At 38.3% G+C, this 18,522-nt stretch overlaps 2 protein-coding genes across 2 annotated transcripts; one reads left to right on the top strand and one right to left on the bottom strand.

Annotated features, from left to right (window-relative positions):
- Positions 1–8,441: 8,441 nt before the first annotated feature.
- Positions 8,442–10,182, top strand: LOC116254709 (sugar transport protein MST6-like). Its single transcript, XM_031630254.1, has 3 exons — positions 8,442–8,903; positions 9,023–9,652; positions 9,748–10,182. The coding sequence occupies exons 1-3, from the start codon at positions 8,442–8,444 to the stop codon at positions 10,180–10,182; spliced, it is 1,527 nt and encodes a 508-aa protein (XP_031486114.1).
- Positions 10,183–11,306: 1,124 nt separating this feature from the next.
- Positions 11,307–15,459, bottom strand: LOC116255304 (ubiquitin-conjugating enzyme E2 32). Its single transcript, XM_031631093.2, has 5 exons — positions 15,166–15,459; positions 13,813–13,944; positions 13,651–13,735; positions 12,087–12,250; positions 11,307–11,975 (listed from the first exon to the last, which is right to left on the bottom strand). The coding sequence occupies exons 1-5, from the start codon at positions 15,274–15,276 to the stop codon at positions 11,526–11,528; spliced, it is 942 nt and encodes a 313-aa protein (XP_031486953.1). The 5' UTR covers positions 15,277–15,459; the 3' UTR covers positions 11,307–11,525.
- Positions 15,460–18,522: the final 3,063 nt, after the last annotated feature.

The following is an 18,522-nucleotide window of genomic DNA, read 5'->3' as shown; positions in this document are numbered from 1 at the left end:
CTTTAACATATCTAAAATGTTTTATTTGTTTATTATTTGCGTATATAATTTTTCCATTTGTTTATTTGTTCGTAGACCATTTTTAATAACACTGGTTTTATAATCAACAATCTTGAGAATCATATTATCTTTTTTCTGTCCCCGAATTTACTTTTGCAGGTAGATTTATAAAGTTAAACTGGCATATCCACCAAATCGGCAACCTTGCTAATTTTATTCTCCAATTGTGTGTATATACATAAAATCAGGAATATAATTGGTTTAAAAGACATAGAGTTAATGAGGTAAATTCAAAAATACAATTGCATAACCACTAAACCTGAATCCAAGGACATGTTCAACAAGCTTCATCTGCTAAGATTCAAATTTATTTTTGAGTGAATCTCGAGCTTCAGCCCTAAGAATAGGCCATATAGTAAATATTGTTGGCTTGGCCACTATGTCAAGTCAACAAGGCTCAAAATGGTGTGCTTTCATGGGCTCGAAAACCGGCCTGACCTTGCGGCGCTAATGTCAGCCCTATGGCTAGTCCCACCGCTTGCACTTATCGTAGCCGGCTCGGCTTTATGCATTTCCGGCCAAATGAATTTGTACTGCCAAGAATTTCTGGCGTCCCTTACGAACACGGTGATGATGTCACTGACCATGGGGATTGTGTTTTACTTGAACAATGATATCAAGGAAGGGCGCCTAGACCTTGTGGTCTGGATGTTGGCCGTGCTAGGAGGCCTCAATTTTCTTTACTAGCTAAGTTGTACGAAGTACAAAGCACAAGCTAATTGATTTTCTTGTTAATAAAGAAGATAGTAACTCCAATTTGGCACAATCTTGTTCGTAAGAAGCGATCAAAATCTTTTTCCCTATAAATTTTTGGTGGAAACCGCATTTGATAGCCTCAAATCTTAAATCTACATTTTGTATTGTTTTGATATTTTTTGTATAGAAAGAAAAAAATTTAAAAAGAATTTAATAATTTGGCAGCAATAAATTAAATGCCCAAGTTTTTTTTTGTGGTCAATTAGGAGTTTGGCATCAAGAACACTATGTTAGTGTTTCATGAATATGCTTCAAAATTGAACTAAATTCATACAACATATGTTCTTTGTGTTTTATGAATATACCCGAATTTTAGGGAAAATTCACACGGTATTCTTAATGCCAAACAACCTCCTAGGTGTCGTCTGACAACAATTACATTAATATCAAAAGCCATCTATGAAACTTCAAATGATATGGTGGACATTATTCTAAAGCTCACATCTTTGACTGTTTAAAATGTATTTTTTTTCTTTATGTGCAAGAATTTACCTTTTTTTTTTTTTTTGTTAACAGGTGAAGTTCATTCCACCGCCCCTAAGAGAAGTCACTATCCTCCTTGCCTGCTCTCTTAGGTTCATAGAACATGCTTCGATATAGTACGTACTGAAACGTGAAGTGACTCTTTCAAGATTCGAACAAGAGTCTTTAAAAGAGGTGGACATCTTTGCCGGCCAGGATGCTTCTCTTTTAAGTAGGAACAGTTTCCTACTTAAAGTGTTAGCCCAGTGAAGCGAGGCGGAGTGCTCTAAGGTGAAGTCAAGAAGCATAAGCTTTAGGACCAAAGATCATTAAATATATAATATCTATAAAAATAACATTAAAATTAAGAGAAACAATGTAAGTAAAAAACAATGTGAGAAAATTTACATTGCTTGCTCATGTTATCAATCAGAACATGACATTGAAAAATGACAATGACTCAAAAATTTTTGGCTGCTCACAACATATAACCTTCAGCATGATCTTCTTAGATCCAAGAAAAATAGAGATATTAAATTACTGTTTGGTCAATCACAATCAGATTTTAGATGTTTCCATATCAAAATCACTCTGAACCAGGTAGAATACGTATGGAATTGGACACCAAATTCAGACAATTAAATCTGATTTCCAATGCGTTTGGATGATCTGGATCGGAAACATTTATGATCTGATTTGCTTGGTCTTGGGCTTTTAAGGTGCACCTAAGTGGTAAAAGAAACTCTTTTTCTTTTTGGGATTTGATAAGGAGAACTATGTTTTATTCGTTTCTTATCATCATTTGCTAAAGCTGCACCTGTCTGAGAGCTCAGTCTTGCCTGTTATTTCAATTAGGGATGTCAACAGATCTGGTTCGAGTTAGATGTTATATCACCGGTGCGCGGGTTGTGGGTGCGGCACATCTCAAAAAATTGGGGTGCGGCGGTGCAGTGAGGGTATTTATTATTATATATTAATTTATTATTATAATATATTAATAATATCAAATTTATTAAAAAAATTAAAAAAGCAGACTGAAATAAATAGAGTGCAGTTTGGGTACAAATCTAGGTCGCACCAGCGTCGCATCGATGCAGGTGCAGCACCAGGTTATGCCGCACCCTGGGGACAGAGATTAGATGTGCTTTGAACTATACCTACTTTTTCAGATATTTACATATTAGAATTCAAATTCAGATTCACATTTGAACAAATAAAAGCATCTAATTTTCCAAATCTAAAGTCACAATCCATAGATTATCCAAATCTGGTAAGTCAACATCTGAATGAATCTGAATCCGACTTTTAAATCAAAACCAATTTGACTTTCAAAATGGATGGACATTAAATATAGAATACAAATCTATTTGAAATTAAACCAATTTGACTTTCAATGTGAGAACTCTTGCAGTTCATGAACTCCATTTTTAGACGATCCCTTTGGCACTATGAGCACTTGGGAAGCTAGGAAAGTTGAAACTGAAACGATCGTTACAGCTTCCAAAAAAACATTAATGCAAAGCCATGAACGAAAAAAGAATCCCTGGTGGGTTGGGTGCCTGCCGGGACTGACCTAGTTCCGGTGTGGGCGCCGCACATGGCTGGACCTGGGTCCATTCATGGGCTGGTGAAGGAGCCCATAACTTGCTTCGCTACTGGGTGCCTAAGCACTTTTCATGCCGACTTGACTAAGCTATCGCACGCCAGATGCTCCCAACTCGAAAAAGGTTACCGGTAAATAAATAAATAAAAAGTTGGAAATAAGAGTATATAATGACCAAAATACCCTTGCCTAAGAGAAAAGAAGAAGATAAAAGTAGGCCTGGGCCACGGGCCGGGTACCCAGCCCCGGCCCGATGGTGCGGCCTGGCTCGTTTAGTCTGTCTTCCTGTCTTGGTTTTTGGTTGATATGTTCTGATTTCTGTTTCTGCATGTTTTTTGCATTTGCTTTCTTTGTTAGTTTTCTTTTTTTCTGCTTTTACCTTTCTCTTTTTTTTTGTTTACTTGTTGTTTGGTGACACCTTGTCACTGTTTTTGTCTTGAATGAATTCCCGTTTTGTTGCCCTCTCTTTTTCTTTCTGTCTATCTCTCTAAACTCAGTATTTATTAGATAAGATTTTTTATATCTCGTTTTTTCTAACAAAGTTAGTTAATTTAAGGGTGCAGAAGATGAGTATGAAAATTAAAGTTAAAAACAAAGAAAAATAAAAAATAGAGAGAAGGAAAGAGAAGAAAGAGATTAGACAATGTTTTTTTCTAATTTATAATATATACGTGTTTGGTTTTAATTTGTTTACGCAGCAAAATAATGCACTCATGTCCTCCAGACATTAGACAAAATATGGATCGCCAGTTATCTAACAGCATAAAATAATAAGGCGTGCCTGTAGTTTGATAGATGAGAAAAAACAGCGGACAAGCATTATTAATTTATTATATATCAATATCATTATTGTAATTAAATAAAACTGCAATTGGTCTGAACTAAGAGGCTTTCACCAATTCTGATGTTCATATTCCAACCAAAATTAGTTATTACAAGAGTATTAGCAATGTGTTATGTATTGTGGAGCAATGGTTTATCATTTGAAACCTTTACCCAAACGGCCCTAAGGGATAAGTCATACCATTTACTAGTTAATTTCTTATATATTGCTTCCCCCTTGACACTAGAGGTGGGCGTTGGGCCGAGTACCAAGTACCTGTCTCGACCGGACCTGGGTTAGGATCTAAAGAAAACCGGCTCGATAATGTTTTGGGTCAGCCTGATGGGGATCGGTTCGACCCAATACGTTTTTTAATAGTATTTTTACTTTATTAATCATATATATTTATTATTAAAAAATATTTTATATTGAAAAAATATTTTAAATTTTAACATGGTAATTTCTTTCTATTTTACCCGATTCTCCTTTGTTGCTTATTATCTTTCATTTGTTCTTTGTACCTTTTTTTTTAGCTTTATCTTATTGTCGGTTCCTTTTTTTCCTCCAAAAGGATCGGTAAGAATTTGTTGCGTCCAATGTGTATCTCTGAAGCCCCAATGACCCTGAATTTGTTTACCTGTCAAGCGTCCCATGGAGATACATTTTTTATATTCTAATTACATACATGCACGTAATCTTCATGCCTAAATCTATGAAAATAACCATAAATATTGTAATTTTTAAACATACAAGAATATCTAGTTTAAAACATTTCGACAATTCATGATCAATCGTTTATAAAATCTTAGTTACAGACTTAAAAAATATAAATTTTTATACAAACTTGGAGTATTCCAGTTAAATAAAAGTTACATTCATATGGTAAGTTTTAAAAAGAAAATGAGAAAAGGAAATATATATATATATATATAAAAAGTAGTTGTGACATATGTATGTGTGTGTATCTTAAAAATTCTACAATATGTGAAGCAAAAAACATGAATATCGCTTGTGTCGAAATTGTATTCACTTATTATATGTTTGCACATTTGTTTTATACCATTCTAAAAGAGAAAGAGATCATTAGTTCTTTTACTGTTTTCTTTTTACTACACCATTTGGATTAAATTCGCACCATATAGTTTTATAGAGAGAGAGAGTTCATTAGTTCTTCTAATGTTTTCTTCTTACTATATCATTTGGATTAAATTCGCACCATATAGTTTTAGAGAGAGAGAGAGAGAGAGTTCTTCTAATGTTTTCTTCTTACCACACCATTTGAATTAAATTTGCACCATATAGTTTTAACCTTAAAATTTCAACCATACATCAAGGGGTAAAAAATCATGAAAAAAGTCGTTCCTTTGGTTCTTAAACATTTTTCCTGCGATATTCTCAGCACCAACATAGCAAGATAAATCACAGCACTTTAAAAATTAATTTCGAGATATTAAACGTCCCCTCAAAGAATTATCTTTCCCGCAAATTTTAGTTTCATGTTATTACAATCGATCATCCGCTACCAGTTTAATTCGTTGTTCACCTGTAAAATAGCTACAATGCTGGGTTTTTTTAATTTGAAAGCTACTTGTTATTAACTATCCAAGTTTTAAGTACTTCTCATTTTTGGAAATACTTTTGATATTTTACGTTTTTGAATTTTTTTTGTATAATCGATTTTGGTAAAATTACTGCCCATCTCAAATCTCAAAGGAAAAGATAATAACAATTATTATTTTTGCAGCTACAAATTATCAAGAGCTGTGTCTACTACTTGTCAAGTCTTTTAAGTTGAAATCGAATCAAAATTCAACTACTTTTTTACGTCGCCAATAGCTAGCTTTGCCGTCTTTACCATAATATTAATAATAATAGTAATTAAATAAGAAAATGTCGGTAATTATCCAAGAAATTATCACAATGAAGATCATTTTTCGCTTTGATAATGTTGGTAATTACTCTCTCTCTATCTCTATCTCTCTCTCTCTCTCTCTCTTATATGGGGAAATATGCCTGAATTCCTGCATCAACAGAAGCCAGCTCAACGACGTTCATGTCAAGCCCATCTCCCTCTCTCTCTATCACAGAGCTGCTCCAAACTCCTACCACCATGCAATCTTCCCCGCCCAACAGTCCTTCTTGTGCTGCTGAACCTTCACCATGCAGCAGCAACCCGATCGCTCCGGCCACATCTTCGTCTGCGGCTGCGGCGGCGAGAATATCTAATTCCGGCAGCCCTCCGGAGGAGAGCCTGCTTACGAACACATGGGTGCACCCAAGGCTCTTGAGTTTCTTGCACAGCGAGCCCTCCGTCTTCACGCCTTGGAATTCGCTGCCGCAGCCGGAGGAAGAAGACGGCCGTGCCGCTGTGGAGGTTAGCACCGGGAACCTCCACTGCTTGTATCAAATTTATGTATAGGCCTGATGAAACGTACTATTGTTAGTTTCTATATTGTCTTTCATTAGTCGAGTTAACATTTGATTTTGTTCGCTTTGTGAATTAAAACAGACGCAATCTTGATTGCCCGTGAATTTTCATTACAAGAAAATTTCTTATTTAAAAAATTTATTAAATATAAGGCGAAAATAATATTGTTTTGTAAACAGCTCTATTGCTTACGAAACTGATCTGTACACACAAGAAACCATAGATGTCCTACATCTCTAGCTAATTATATGATAAAAATCATTATCTATACCCATGTTGTCTAAAGCAAGATTCACAAAAAGTTTATGGTAACTTTGGCAGCTCATTGATCAAGACTGTCTAATCTACTGTAATTGAAGATTGATAGATCAACACACATATATATATACCTCCATTAGTATTGTCTCTTGTTAATCACAGGCTGGTTCTGGGGAGAACATTCGCTTGGGAAACGGGCCAATTCTACCATTTCCGGTGGACAGGAGCAGAAACATTGCAACCGACGTCGAGGAAGAAAGATGCACGACACTGCCGGCACGTTGCCAGTGGTGCCTTGAAGGGGTCGGCCATCTGAGTCCTTGCGGCCAATTGATGCCCTGCTGGTCTTGTGCATGGCGGCACTACGTAATGTGTTGTACCCAACAAGCCATGGAGGTGCTCAGTCTTAACTGAAGATCAAATCATTCTGCCTTCAAGATCGCTTCAAGAGAGGGCGTTTTGGGTGCAACCTCTGAGAATTTTCATGAATCACTTTCACGTCAATTTACTTAGCTGAATGATCGAATGATACTTTATTTGCATTATTTGCATGTATCAGTTTTCTGTTGAATAGCATACAATCTTCAAAGTGGATTTTCTCTCTCTCTCTCTCTCTCTCTCTCTATAAACTTTTTTTCTTTCTTTTACTTATTTTTTTCACCTGTTTCCTTTTTTATTTTTCTATTCTAACCTGATTGGTAGATTTGGGGAGAAAAAAAAAATAAAAAATAACAGTACTCCCATTAATTTCAAAGATACAGATGCTCAATGCATGTAAAAAGGGCGATGATCCTTTCAGTTGTTGCTTTCAGTCGGATCACCATGTGCCATTTTAGATCTTTAATTAGCATTCATGTCGGATTTGATTTCCTAATGGGATGTCTACAAATTTTTTTTCCATAACCAATTTGATGAAAGAAATTTGGCCACATATCACATCCAAATGAGATTTATTGACATCGGCAGGTCTATGTTAGCCAGAGTGGGTTATTTCTAGTGTATTTTAGGAATTCAGCAGTTTGGAGCTGCTCATAGAACTTAGTTTGTCACACTGGGCAGCGGTCCACATCAAAGGGGCTTGAAGTTCAGATCGTGTGATCACTGTCATCGTGTCACGGCCTAGTGCGCTCATCCTCTGAACCGTAATAGGTTCCGACGATGCAAACTAAAGCGTAATGGGCATAGAAAGAGGCACTTGCCTCTCTTCGGATGCACTCACCTTGAAAAAAAAAAATATGGCCGATCAACTTGGTCTTTGAAAAGCAAGGGCTGCAGTCATGCATGGATAATAAGTTTGGCGAGAGCACAGTCTTCAATTTGAAGACTATAGCATTACCCTTCTACATGGCACGTCGTGGCAGTGTGACATTCTAATCGACTGATGAACTATAAGTCCATTCGGACCCTCCTGAAGCAGCCTTGGACCCTCGGGCGCGGCCCTTTTTTGGTGGCTTCCCCTCTCCCAAAAAAAACTAGTTCCGAGAGTCCCTTCATGTCATGCCAATCGTTTTTATGCTCTGTTTGTGGTGTGTTGCTTCTTGAAACATATTAACTAATTCAAATAAGGAGGTCAGTGCGTTTTCATGAAGCATGTGCCTGTAAATTAGTTTTGCGAGGGCTTTGCTAGTTTTTATCCTTACAAAAACAAGGATAAAGCTGAGGTTTCCAATCTGTCAAAACAAATCTGGATCAAGATAACCAAACCCAAAGAGGAACCCAACTCATTTCATCTCCATTTTTTGACTGTGTCATCTCAAGACCAGGAAATGCCAGAACAGAGACAAAAAATTAGGATTAAGCTCAGGATTAAGATCAAGTGGACAGTTCATAGGTGAGTATTATTAACTATCTATAGGTAAAAAGGATAAAAAACGAAATAGAGAAGAGAAAATTTTGAGTGTACTACTAAATTGTTGGAAGGTCTATATAAGGAAGCAAGCAGGGAGAATGATACCAGGAGTTGTAAAGAGTAAGAAACTCCCAACTAAGAGCCTTTGATCACAAAGATCAGAGAAAGAAGAGAAGTCTAAAAATTACAGAAGAAGAAGAAGATGGCAGGTGGAGCAATGGTGCATCAAGGAGGAGAAATGAAGCACTACGCAGGGAAGGTCACCTCCTTCGTGGTGTTCACCTGCATCATGGCCGCCTTCGGTGGGCTCATCTTTGGCTACGACATAGGGGTCTCGGGTGGGGTCACCTCCATGGACGTCTTCTTGAAGACCTTCTTCCCTTCGGTGTTTGCCAAGCAGCAGCTTGATGCTAGCCATGAGAACCAGTACTGCAAATTCGACAGCCAGCTCCTCACCGTCTTCACGTCATCCTTATACGTAGCCGGACTGGTGGCGTCCTTCGCCGCCTCGGCAGTGACCAGGGTGTCCGGCAGGAAGGCATCCATGATCTTCGGAGGCTTAACCTTTCTGGTTGGTGCAGCCATTAATGGAGCTGCTCAGAATGTTGCCATGCTCATCATAGGTCGTCTTCTTCTTGGTGTTGGGGTCGGCTTCGCCAACCAGGTAGGCAGCAGTTCAATCTTCCCCACCAACTCATGTAGCCACATTGTAATTCAGCATGTGCATTTAGCGACCAGTTCATTTGGTAGCTAAGTTTGAGCATTGGTCTGCCATTTTTGCAGTCTGTTCCAGTTTATCTCTCAGAAATGGCGCCAACCAAGATCAGAGGTGCACTCAACATGTGCTTCCAATTAGCCATCACCATTGGAATTTTTGCTGCAAACCTGGTGAACTACGGGACCAGCAAGATCAATGGCGGGTACGGTTGGAGAATTTCCCTTGCATTAGCAGCAGTTCCGGCGATAATCATGCTCGCCGGCACACTTTTCCTGCCGGATACACCCAACTCCCTCATCGAGCGCGGCCACAAAGAGAAGGCGAAGGCCATGCTGCAGAAGATCAGGGGGGTCACCAATGTGGATGATGAATTGCAGGACCTGGTTGACGCCAGTGAGGCCTCCAAGCAAGTGAAGCACCCATGGGCCAACATCCTTGAGAAGAAGTACAGGCCTCAGCTTGTCATGTCGATTGCCATTCCTCTGTTCCAGCAATTCACCGGCATCAACATCATCATGTTCTACGCACCGGTGCTCTTCAAGACCCTAGGATTCGGAGATGATGCTTCCCTCATGTCGGCGGTCATCTCCGGCCTTGTCAACGTCATTGCCACCTTCGTGTCCATCGCCACCGTCGACAAATTCGGCCGGCGGGCCTTGTTCCTTGAGGGAGGCACCCAGATGTTCATATGTCAGGTAACGAAACAGGGTTCATATTGATAACCTTCCCTGTTTTAGTTCCCATGTTGATTGGTTCTACCGGTAGCTCTGGATTCTCATGGCTGTTGCAGGTCCTTGTAGGAATCGTCTTGGGCAAGACGTTCGGAATATCAGGCACCGGCCACCTGACCAAGGGCACGGCCGACTTCGTCCTCTTCCTGATCTGTGCGTACGTCGCTGCATTCGCCTGGTCATGGGGTCCTCTCGGATGGTTGGTTCCCAGTGAAATCTTCCCGCTGGAGGTCCGATCTGCTGGGCAAAGCATCAATGTGTCTGTGAATCTCCTCTGCACCTTTATCATTGCGCAGGTCTTCCTTACAATGCTCTGCCACTTGAAGTTTGGCCTCTTCTTCTTCTTCGCCGGGTGGGTCCTCCTTATGACCGTCTTCATCTTCTTCTTCTTGCCGGAGACGAAGAACGTTCCGATTGAAGAGATGGTCTTGGTGTGGAGGCAGCACTGGTTCTGGGGGAAGGTCCTGCCAGATGAGAGTGTGGGCAGCGTCTAACCAGCAAATGCTAAGGCGAATGCATGGATGGTGCACTTGAAACGACTGGATGTTGGTGATGAAGTTCCATCTCTTTTTGGATATCTCCTCGCTCGCTTGGGCTGATCTACTCATAGATTTGGCTCGTTGGAATAACATGTTACTTAGTAAGGTGCAAAAGCATGGGGGAAGAAGGTTAATTCACCATTTTTTCTTACAAATTTCCTTCTTGTATTCGTAAAAAAATGTATTAAAGAAAATTATGGAAAAAAAGAAAAACAAAAAGTTGGAAAGCCATTTTCTACCTGAATCTATGCTCCTCTCTCTCTCTCTCTCTCTCTCTCTCTATATATATATATATATATATATATATATATATATATACTTTTCTGCCACAGTATGCTTGTTATTATTAAATTGCTAAAACTTTAAAATTAGTTGCTAAAAAGAGAACCGCAAATAGTTGCTAACTAAACCCCAAACCATTGTTGCACCACGGATTATCAGTAATGCTCAAATAGTGACTAACTTTTAGTGATTTTTTTTTTTTTTTTTTTTTGTGCAATCTGAAAGTTACAATTGACCTGGCAGGAAACACTTGTTAAAATCGGCCATCTTTCCGGTTGAGATCCCTTTTTTACACTAAAAAAGTTGATGGCAAAAAATAAAAAACTTTTTATAAAATGAACTTGAACTAAACTATGTTCTGTGATAATAAGTAGCGGTAAACAAATTTATATACTCGGATCAAGTTAAAACATTCGTAAGCGTCCATTTGAGGTACCTGGCTTTGTCCCTCGTGTCAGTTGTCGGGGACCTACCAGTTCCTAAATGCGTATATTTACGTTTGAGTCTATTGTCTGTATTCACAAGCTGTTTCCACAAAATGTACATAAGGCCTGCGAGTAATTGACAAGTCCCCGGTTGAGTACAAGGTACTTAGATTCATTTTCCGTTAAAAAAAAACTATATTTTAATCATCTAAATTTCATTGTATGATATATATTAAAATTACATGGAACGCAGATAAACAAACCTGCTCAAGCGAGGTAATCGAGCTAATGAACAAACATTTGTCAAGCCACACAAGACGTTTTTTTTTTTTTTTATGTCTAGCAGCATTGATGGTTAAGAAAGAAAGAATATAGACTTATATATAACCTCGCCAATTTTGTATATCATAAAATGTTGTCTACATAATAAAACAGACATACTAGGAAGCAGTGATGAGATCTGCAAAACTGCAACTTATACACAGAGTCACAGACCAACCTTCACTTTGCAGGAAGACCCCATGCATATAGTGAATCACAGACAAAATATGGTGCCATCAATTAGAATTTTTAAGCTGCATCAATGAGCTATTACAATTCATCACGATGATGAACCAACCCAGTAGATTTCATGTATTTCTTCAATATCAACACCATGATAGCAATTGTCAGACCAATTGCTAACCACGTCAACCATCGATCGTCGATCAGGTTACGTGCTCTGACCTCAGGCCTCTGTTGTGGTTGGCTCGTCTCTGCAGCTTCTGGAACTCTTCTTGAAACCCTCAACCCTGCACTGAAGCTCACACGCAAGGAACCGGCATTTGCATTCATATGTACCTCTCTTACATTTTCAACTGTCCCATGTCCCTCTGCAGCTCTAGGTACTGCATTTGGCTGTTCTGTAGCTGGAGCTGCTACAGCAGCATGTTCTGGGTTTGTTGTTGCTTCTTCAGTAACATTAGGCTGCTCCTCAGGCTTCTCATGCTTGGAGCAGAGAGGTGGGGCAGGAGGCACCTTGCTCAGCATGTATTCGTGAATCTACAGTCAGAGTAAGCAAATGGCAATGAAAAAGAACAAAAGTCTCAGCAAAGATGAAATTAGGAGATCACAATATTATTCTCAAAGTAATAGATTTTCTTTTAGTGAAACCTCATCAATCAATTTTTGTCGCTCCACATTCCCAAATTTTGGTGGTGCTTCACGTGATTTGATGGCAAGAGCATGCCTTTCTTCCTTTGTATATTCTAGAGAGCCCAGAGCCCCATCAGCCTTGGTGGGCATAAATGCAATTAATGCAACCAAAGCCGTTCGCACTGCCCAGATTAGTACAACCATTAGACTTTTAATTTATCAGCCAAGCTAAAGAAAATTTTCCAATATATGTACATGGTAGTATCCAAGGTGAACGTGAAAGAGAACTTAAGGATAACACAACAATGCATGCCTAGTAGCAACCTTAAAATACATGAACAGCATACAAAGGCTAGGGCTCAGTATATGGACAGAGTCACAGACTACATAACAAGTCACCACAAATGCATCTGCTGAAAGCCTGAAAGTAGATGGTTTATAAAAATAAAACACGAAGACAGATGTCTTTGAAGCAAGATTCATAAGATTTAGGAAAGCACAAAAAGATGTCCACAAGGTTTTTATGAATATGATTGTATTTGATGCAATATTTTCCAAGTATGAGCATTGAGCAATACATCTTTTGTGTATCAAGAACTAACTTAGCAACTGAATGGCAAGGTTTAGATATATCTCAACAAAACATGCTTCAAGTCCATGGCAGAGCAGCAAATTTAGGTCTTTTCTTCTCTCTCTCTCTCTCTCTCTCTTTCTCTAGCTCATTTCCTTTTGGGGGTTGGGGGTGCGGGTTTGGGTTTGTGTTGACCAATATAGTTTCTCACGTCTGCCATCTGGGGCTTTCCAGTGTCCCTCAGGTTCCACCATCGACCAGGGAATGGAAAAGATGACTGAAGAGGAGTTAGGGCTTGGGGAGTGAAAGAGAAGAAAAAAATGAAATTCAAAAGATTTCTTTTTTCTCCTTTTAGGTCAAGGAAGGCACCTAACTGGTGTGTCTGGGTATCTCTGTCCTTGCTTCAAGTATAGACCAATTGACGTACTAAATTCCCAAAAACCAACAGAAGGACACCAAACAAATGCAAAACATTGAGCACATAGGATGGAAAAAGGTGACCAACCCAATACTCCAAGAAAACTATGCTAACTACTAAAAGCCACTTACCCTCTGCAATTTCCCAGTAATGGGTAATATGTATGCACATCCCATGGCTAAGAGGATAATAAGACCAAAAAGTTACCAACTCAAGCAATAGTAATGTACCATGCTACCGTTCACATTGAAACCTTCTATAGTTCTATTATTAGGATAAACCTTCTCTAGTTCTATTATTAGGATAAAAGGAACACAGCATCAGTTAATCCTAATTTTGCCCATACTTCAAAATATTCTTAACTGATCCCAACCAAGTAGTTTGAGAAAATTGGATCCAACAAGGCCAGACCATCAGCTTCCAACTAATTTAGTTTTCAGTCTTCAGAGTTCAGACAATCAAAGTCGTCTGCTTATCACACATAATGCTCCAATCCATGTGTTTGTCTTATTTATAGTGTGCCTATTATGTATCTTGTAAAATGTATTTTACAACTTGCCCAGAAAAAATTAAAGTCATAAAGCAATACATACCACTCCAGGACGGCTGCCAATGTTCCGGATGATGATTTGATATACTAAGACATATCTTCATTTGTGTTTCAAAGCGACCATTTGGCTGCAATGCAAAAAGACAAGAATAACTATGGCAGCCAGTGAATGAAAATTAGCATTGTAAGCACTATAACTGATTACAGTTAACATCATAAATGCAGGTGGCTGAAATGGATAATCAGCTGGTAGTTGGATCCTTCCATGGTAGATTCCACCTTCAAACTCGCTATCCTGAGGCCCTCTAATTGCGAATTGCCATTCAAATATATTTTCCTATTAGAAGAAAGAGCAGCAACCAGTAGTTGTTAATATTCAGAAAAACACACAAGCTGAAATAATATTGATGAATATTTTTTCACCAAATCAAATTCAAACTGCACAGCGAATAATCTAACTTTTTTGGTGTGTGTTAAAAGCAAGCAACCTTTGCGATGCCACATAATGAACATTGAAAACTAATCGGTGTCTATTCATGTTTCTGAAACATCAATCCCAGGCCAGAAAGAAAACAATACGGCTGCAATGTATCAATAAAGGTAACAGACTGCAGGCCTACTTGTTCCTGACAAGTGACAACCAACTTCGCAAGCTAAATTTAAGCAGAGACCTGCCAGACTATGCCAGGAGTCGTGCACCATAAGTATCAAGCTCTCGACCTTCTCCAACTTGAAGGTCTCAAAATCTCAAGCTGACTTATATAGCCAAGTGAACCGAGCTCATATTGGCTTCTAATAATAGGTTTTATAGCATGATATAAGAATCTTTTTTCTCATCTTCCATCGTTCTACGATGACAACGAGAAACCCTTCAAGGACCAAATCAGCCGATCCCTTGAATTTTAAACCGCAAATGGACCCTCACAACAGACACTAATTAGTACAAAGAAACGGGAAAATGACCCATATCAATAAAGTACTGCATCACCATGTAGGGAAGGACGCCACTAATAGAGAAAAACAAAAAAAAATCGACTACTTATAAAATATTGCATCACCGGGTACGGAAGAAGCTCATGCCACATAAGTCATAACTAAGGTTGATATCATTTAATGTAGAATGTCCAATAGAAGATAATGTTACAAGCAAAAGGAACAGAATATTAGGGCCGGACGAAAGCGATTATCCGGGAAAAGCGGGAACCATTGGCAATTTGCATCGCGACAGAAGAATTCACTTTCCAAACATGTCCAGATTTCCACATCAGCCTTGCTGGATAAGTGGATGCATCAAGAGGTCCTTTAGAAAACAAAAAGTGCAATGTAATTCATGCGTCTTTCATGATCCAAACACCGCAATCCATCAAGAGAAAAAAGGCAGATGCATCAGAGAGACACCAATTTACAACTTCACGAGTTCGCAGGTTCCTACTCCAAAATAAATACCGTAAATTTCATATTCTAGGATTACAGAAGGAACAACTGATCGTTTGAAACCCTAGAACTAGAATTGGCATAAAAAATTGGGCGACAACTAGGATTTCGTACTGCATCATACCTCGAGGGGAAGGCTCATGTAGTCATCGGAGGGATTGGATTGCATCTCCTTCACTTCCTGAAGGATCCGCTTCACCGCCGGATTCTTCCGATTGTACTTCTCCTCCGCCATCCCTCTCTCTCTCTCTCACGATGCTCGATACTCTGAGCTCCCGGTATTTTCCTCCAAAAATTTTGATTTACAGGGAACCGTACCAACCAAAAATTGAAGAACAAGCTGAAATATGAGAACCCGGTTTTGAAATCGAGAACTTCAAAGATCGCGAAAGATCGAGGGCAACGAAGAGCGACCTGCGACGCGCTTTTAAAGGCCGACTGAGACGGAGATTCGGTGGGACTGTCTGACGCTATTACCCTCAAGTTTGAGTAAATTTCACCCATCCAATGAAAGCAATGGCCATATTAAAGGCAGTTCCCTGAGGGTATAATAGTCAAGTAGGCAGGGGAGGGAGTTCAACAACGGTAGGTTGGGAAATGGTCGCTCCTGTTTGGACTTTAATTTCGTGATTTCGTTGGAACCCAGAAGATGTAGTCTTCTAATTCTTCGTGTCCGCACATCATTGGTTGGGAGGAAAACAGCGCCGTATGAATGACGGCCACGTGGCAGTGCAACGTTGCTACTTATGCGTTGGAAGATGGGACCCACAACATATGACGCAGCTAAACCGGCTAGAATAGTAAATTTTTAAATTTTGGAAATTTCTCTTAAGGTATAAAAAAATTGCATTAATTTCGACTTGCCCGCGTCTTAATCTTAAAAATTTTTGTTTTGTATGAACGAGGGGGTTAATATTCCACCACCCATGCAAAAAGCCCTCATTCCTTTGCTTCTAGGGTTCAGAGTTATACGGCATTTGAAAAGAGACGGAGGTAGAATTTTTTCAAATTAAAATTTTTAAATTTTAATTAAAGCTGAAATATTATATTTCAAAATTTTTATATATAATATGTGAATTTTTTTTTTAATTTACAAGTAAATTTTAAAAAAAAAATTGAGGTGGGACCGAACCCTACTTGTATGTAGCATTACAAAAATATAGCTAGGTTTTGAACTAAAAGTGCACCTTCAACCCGCTTTCAAGCCCACCAGTTTGCGTTACCAAGAAAAAAGAAGTTCACAATAACATTTTTGCATTTGTTTTATTTTTAAAAAATATGTTCTTGGAGTACATCAAACTAGGGTTTAAGAAAAGTCCCTTTAGACAAAACTTTGCTTTTCAAAAAGAAAAATAAGTGAAAAAACTGTTAAAAAAGCCTCGTTTTTCAAAATGAAGTGAAAAGTCTCTTCTCCCAGTTTAAATAAAAGCTTTGACACAAAAATCTGACTGATAAAAGCAGACATTTTTTTATTAAATATTTTTTCATGTCAACCCATAACTCTTCAATATTTTCATGCATGTACATCACTTTTTTTAAAAAAAAAAATCTTAAACTATTAATAAATTTAATGATATCACACTTTTTTCAAATTATCTTTTTACCTTACTAGAAGGCAATTTTTTAAAATTATTTTGCATCATCCTTTTTTGTGCCTTATTATTTGTTTTATATCTCCGCCCGAGGGAAAACTGAACTCTAGCCAAACTGACGGTGCCATCTTTGCTTCCAATGCTTTTAACACAGAAAAAAAAAAAGAAAAAAAAAAAGGAAAAGAGGTAGATAGGGATTTTAGCCTCTTAGGGTTTCTTCAGCAATTCTTACATTTTAGTGATGGCTTTTGGTAAGAAGGAAAATGTGATGTCAAAACTTATTACAACACATTAATTATTATAGCGCTAAATAACACATTGTTCCGTGGGTCAAGCTTGTTCCAAACAAAAGAAGAGACAAATTGTTCTCCGCGTTCTTCTATCTTATGTTTGGTAACCTTCACCAAATGCCCTCTTAAAGTTGATTACAGGGTCTAAGACTTGTAATGTTAAATTGTTGTATTTTGTATTTTGAGTCGTGCCATTATCAGTTATCTCAAGCACTTCCTCTCTTGCTGGAAGAACTGGTTTCGACTTAGGGTTGATGTCTTGATTTGATTAAGGTTCGCGCTTATGTATGGGATGAGTTATATATATATATAAGAAAATAAGTAGCTGCCAGGCTTTTAGGCCCCGTTTGATGCATGGAGATTTTACAATGCATTGGCCTTTTTGTACGGCTTTTCATACTTAAATCAAACACATCAAAAATTACCCTGCCAAATTCAATGGATCATGGCAACTTTACCTTGGAAAAAAGTCGGTCCCGACTTTTTACCATCTATTTTTTTTCCATGATAATTTTACCGTTCAAAATTTCACTTTGCCATCAAACGGGACCTTATGTACTACACTTGATGCAAATCATTCAATTCTCATGAGATTAGAGTATGGAGATTAAGTTGCAAATATAAAAATGCAGTTGTTTTTTCAAGAATTAGAAATACCTCTCGAAAGAGACAGTGAGTTATTTCAGAAACCTTATTTGTTTCTTTCTTTTTCTCTCTTTTTCTTCCTTTCAAGGGTATTTCAATATTGAAATAAATAACTTAGTCTGTGCATTACAAGTGAATCTTTACCATGCAATCGATGACTTAGGTGATTCTCATCAAAATCTCGTATATGAGGGTGTAGTACCTACCTATTTTCGTACACTTGTATATACATGCGGAAGAATTTAGCTTGAGTTAACGACAATTTTACGGAGACATAACTAACATTTGGTGGTATATGAAAAACATTACCTATCTTCATCAAACTTTCACTTTTGATGGAGGTTATATAGATGGGCATAAGAAGAACAGCCATGAAAGCCTCAGGGCCCTCAGACCTCATAGTAGGGGAGGTGGGCTTTTACTTTCGTCCCTCTTACGATACACTATAGGTACTTTAAGTATAACATATTCACTGCCCCTTTAAAATCCAAAAGTGTTTCTGTAGAAATTTTCAATAACAAAAGCTTGAGTTTTACTCTATCTTATAATTTATACTGAATCCCATCAAGTGGTCTTTTCCTTGTATTGGTGCATAAAATAATGTTGTCAGGTGAAAGGCATCATTCAAACTTGATGCTTCCTCACGTGATTGACAATCTCTCCTAAGCAAAGCAATTTCTCTGTTTCCTTTTTTGTTATAAATTCTTACTGGAAGACCCACCCTTTGTTCATAGTCTCCCAAGTTCCTAAATTTTCCGATACAAACATGTCTTTGGGTTGCAATTGTAAAGAAAAGGGACTACATTTGTCATTACCCCCTAAATCAGGGAAGGTTTACATAGTCAGTCAGTTGGCTGGCCATTGAGATTCCAGTCATCAGTTATAAATTTAAATTTCATGGGTGTTTTATGCTCATGTGTCAATGGATGGGATGCAGTACCAAGTTCAAGGTAC

Source organism: Nymphaea colorata, chromosome 5, assembly GCF_008831285.2.
Source record: "Nymphaea colorata isolate Beijing-Zhang1983 chromosome 5, ASM883128v2, whole genome shotgun sequence".
In the NCBI taxonomy this organism is placed as follows: Eukaryota; Viridiplantae; Streptophyta; class Magnoliopsida; order Nymphaeales; family Nymphaeaceae; genus Nymphaea; species Nymphaea colorata.
Note: the sequence above shows the minus strand (reverse complement) of the source record. Positions and strands in the feature narration are given on the sequence as shown.

Coding starts and splice junctions, on each gene's coding strand:
- LOC116254709 (XM_031630254.1), top strand. CDS start 8,442: ATGGCAGGTGGAGCAATGGTGCATCAAGGAGGAGAAATGAAGCACTAC. Junction 8,904..9,022: donor GGGTCGGCTTCGCCAACCAG/GTAGGCAGCAGT, acceptor CCATTTTTGCAG/TCTGTTCCAGTTTATCTCTC. Junction 9,653..9,747: donor CCCAGATGTTCATATGTCAG/GTAACGAAACAG, acceptor TGGCTGTTGCAG/GTCCTTGTAGGAATCGTCTT.
- LOC116255304 (XM_031631093.2), bottom strand. CDS start 15,276: ATGGCGGAGGAGAAGTACAATCGGAAGAATCCGGCGGTGAAGCGGATC. Junction 13,736..13,812: donor CTGCATTTATGATGTTAACT/GTAATCAGTTAT, acceptor TTTGCATTGCAG/CCAAATGGTCGCTTTGAAAC. Junction 12,251..13,650: donor TTGGCAGCCGTCCTGGAGTG/GTATGTATTGCT, acceptor TAATCTGGGCAG/TGCGAACGGCTTTGGTTGCA.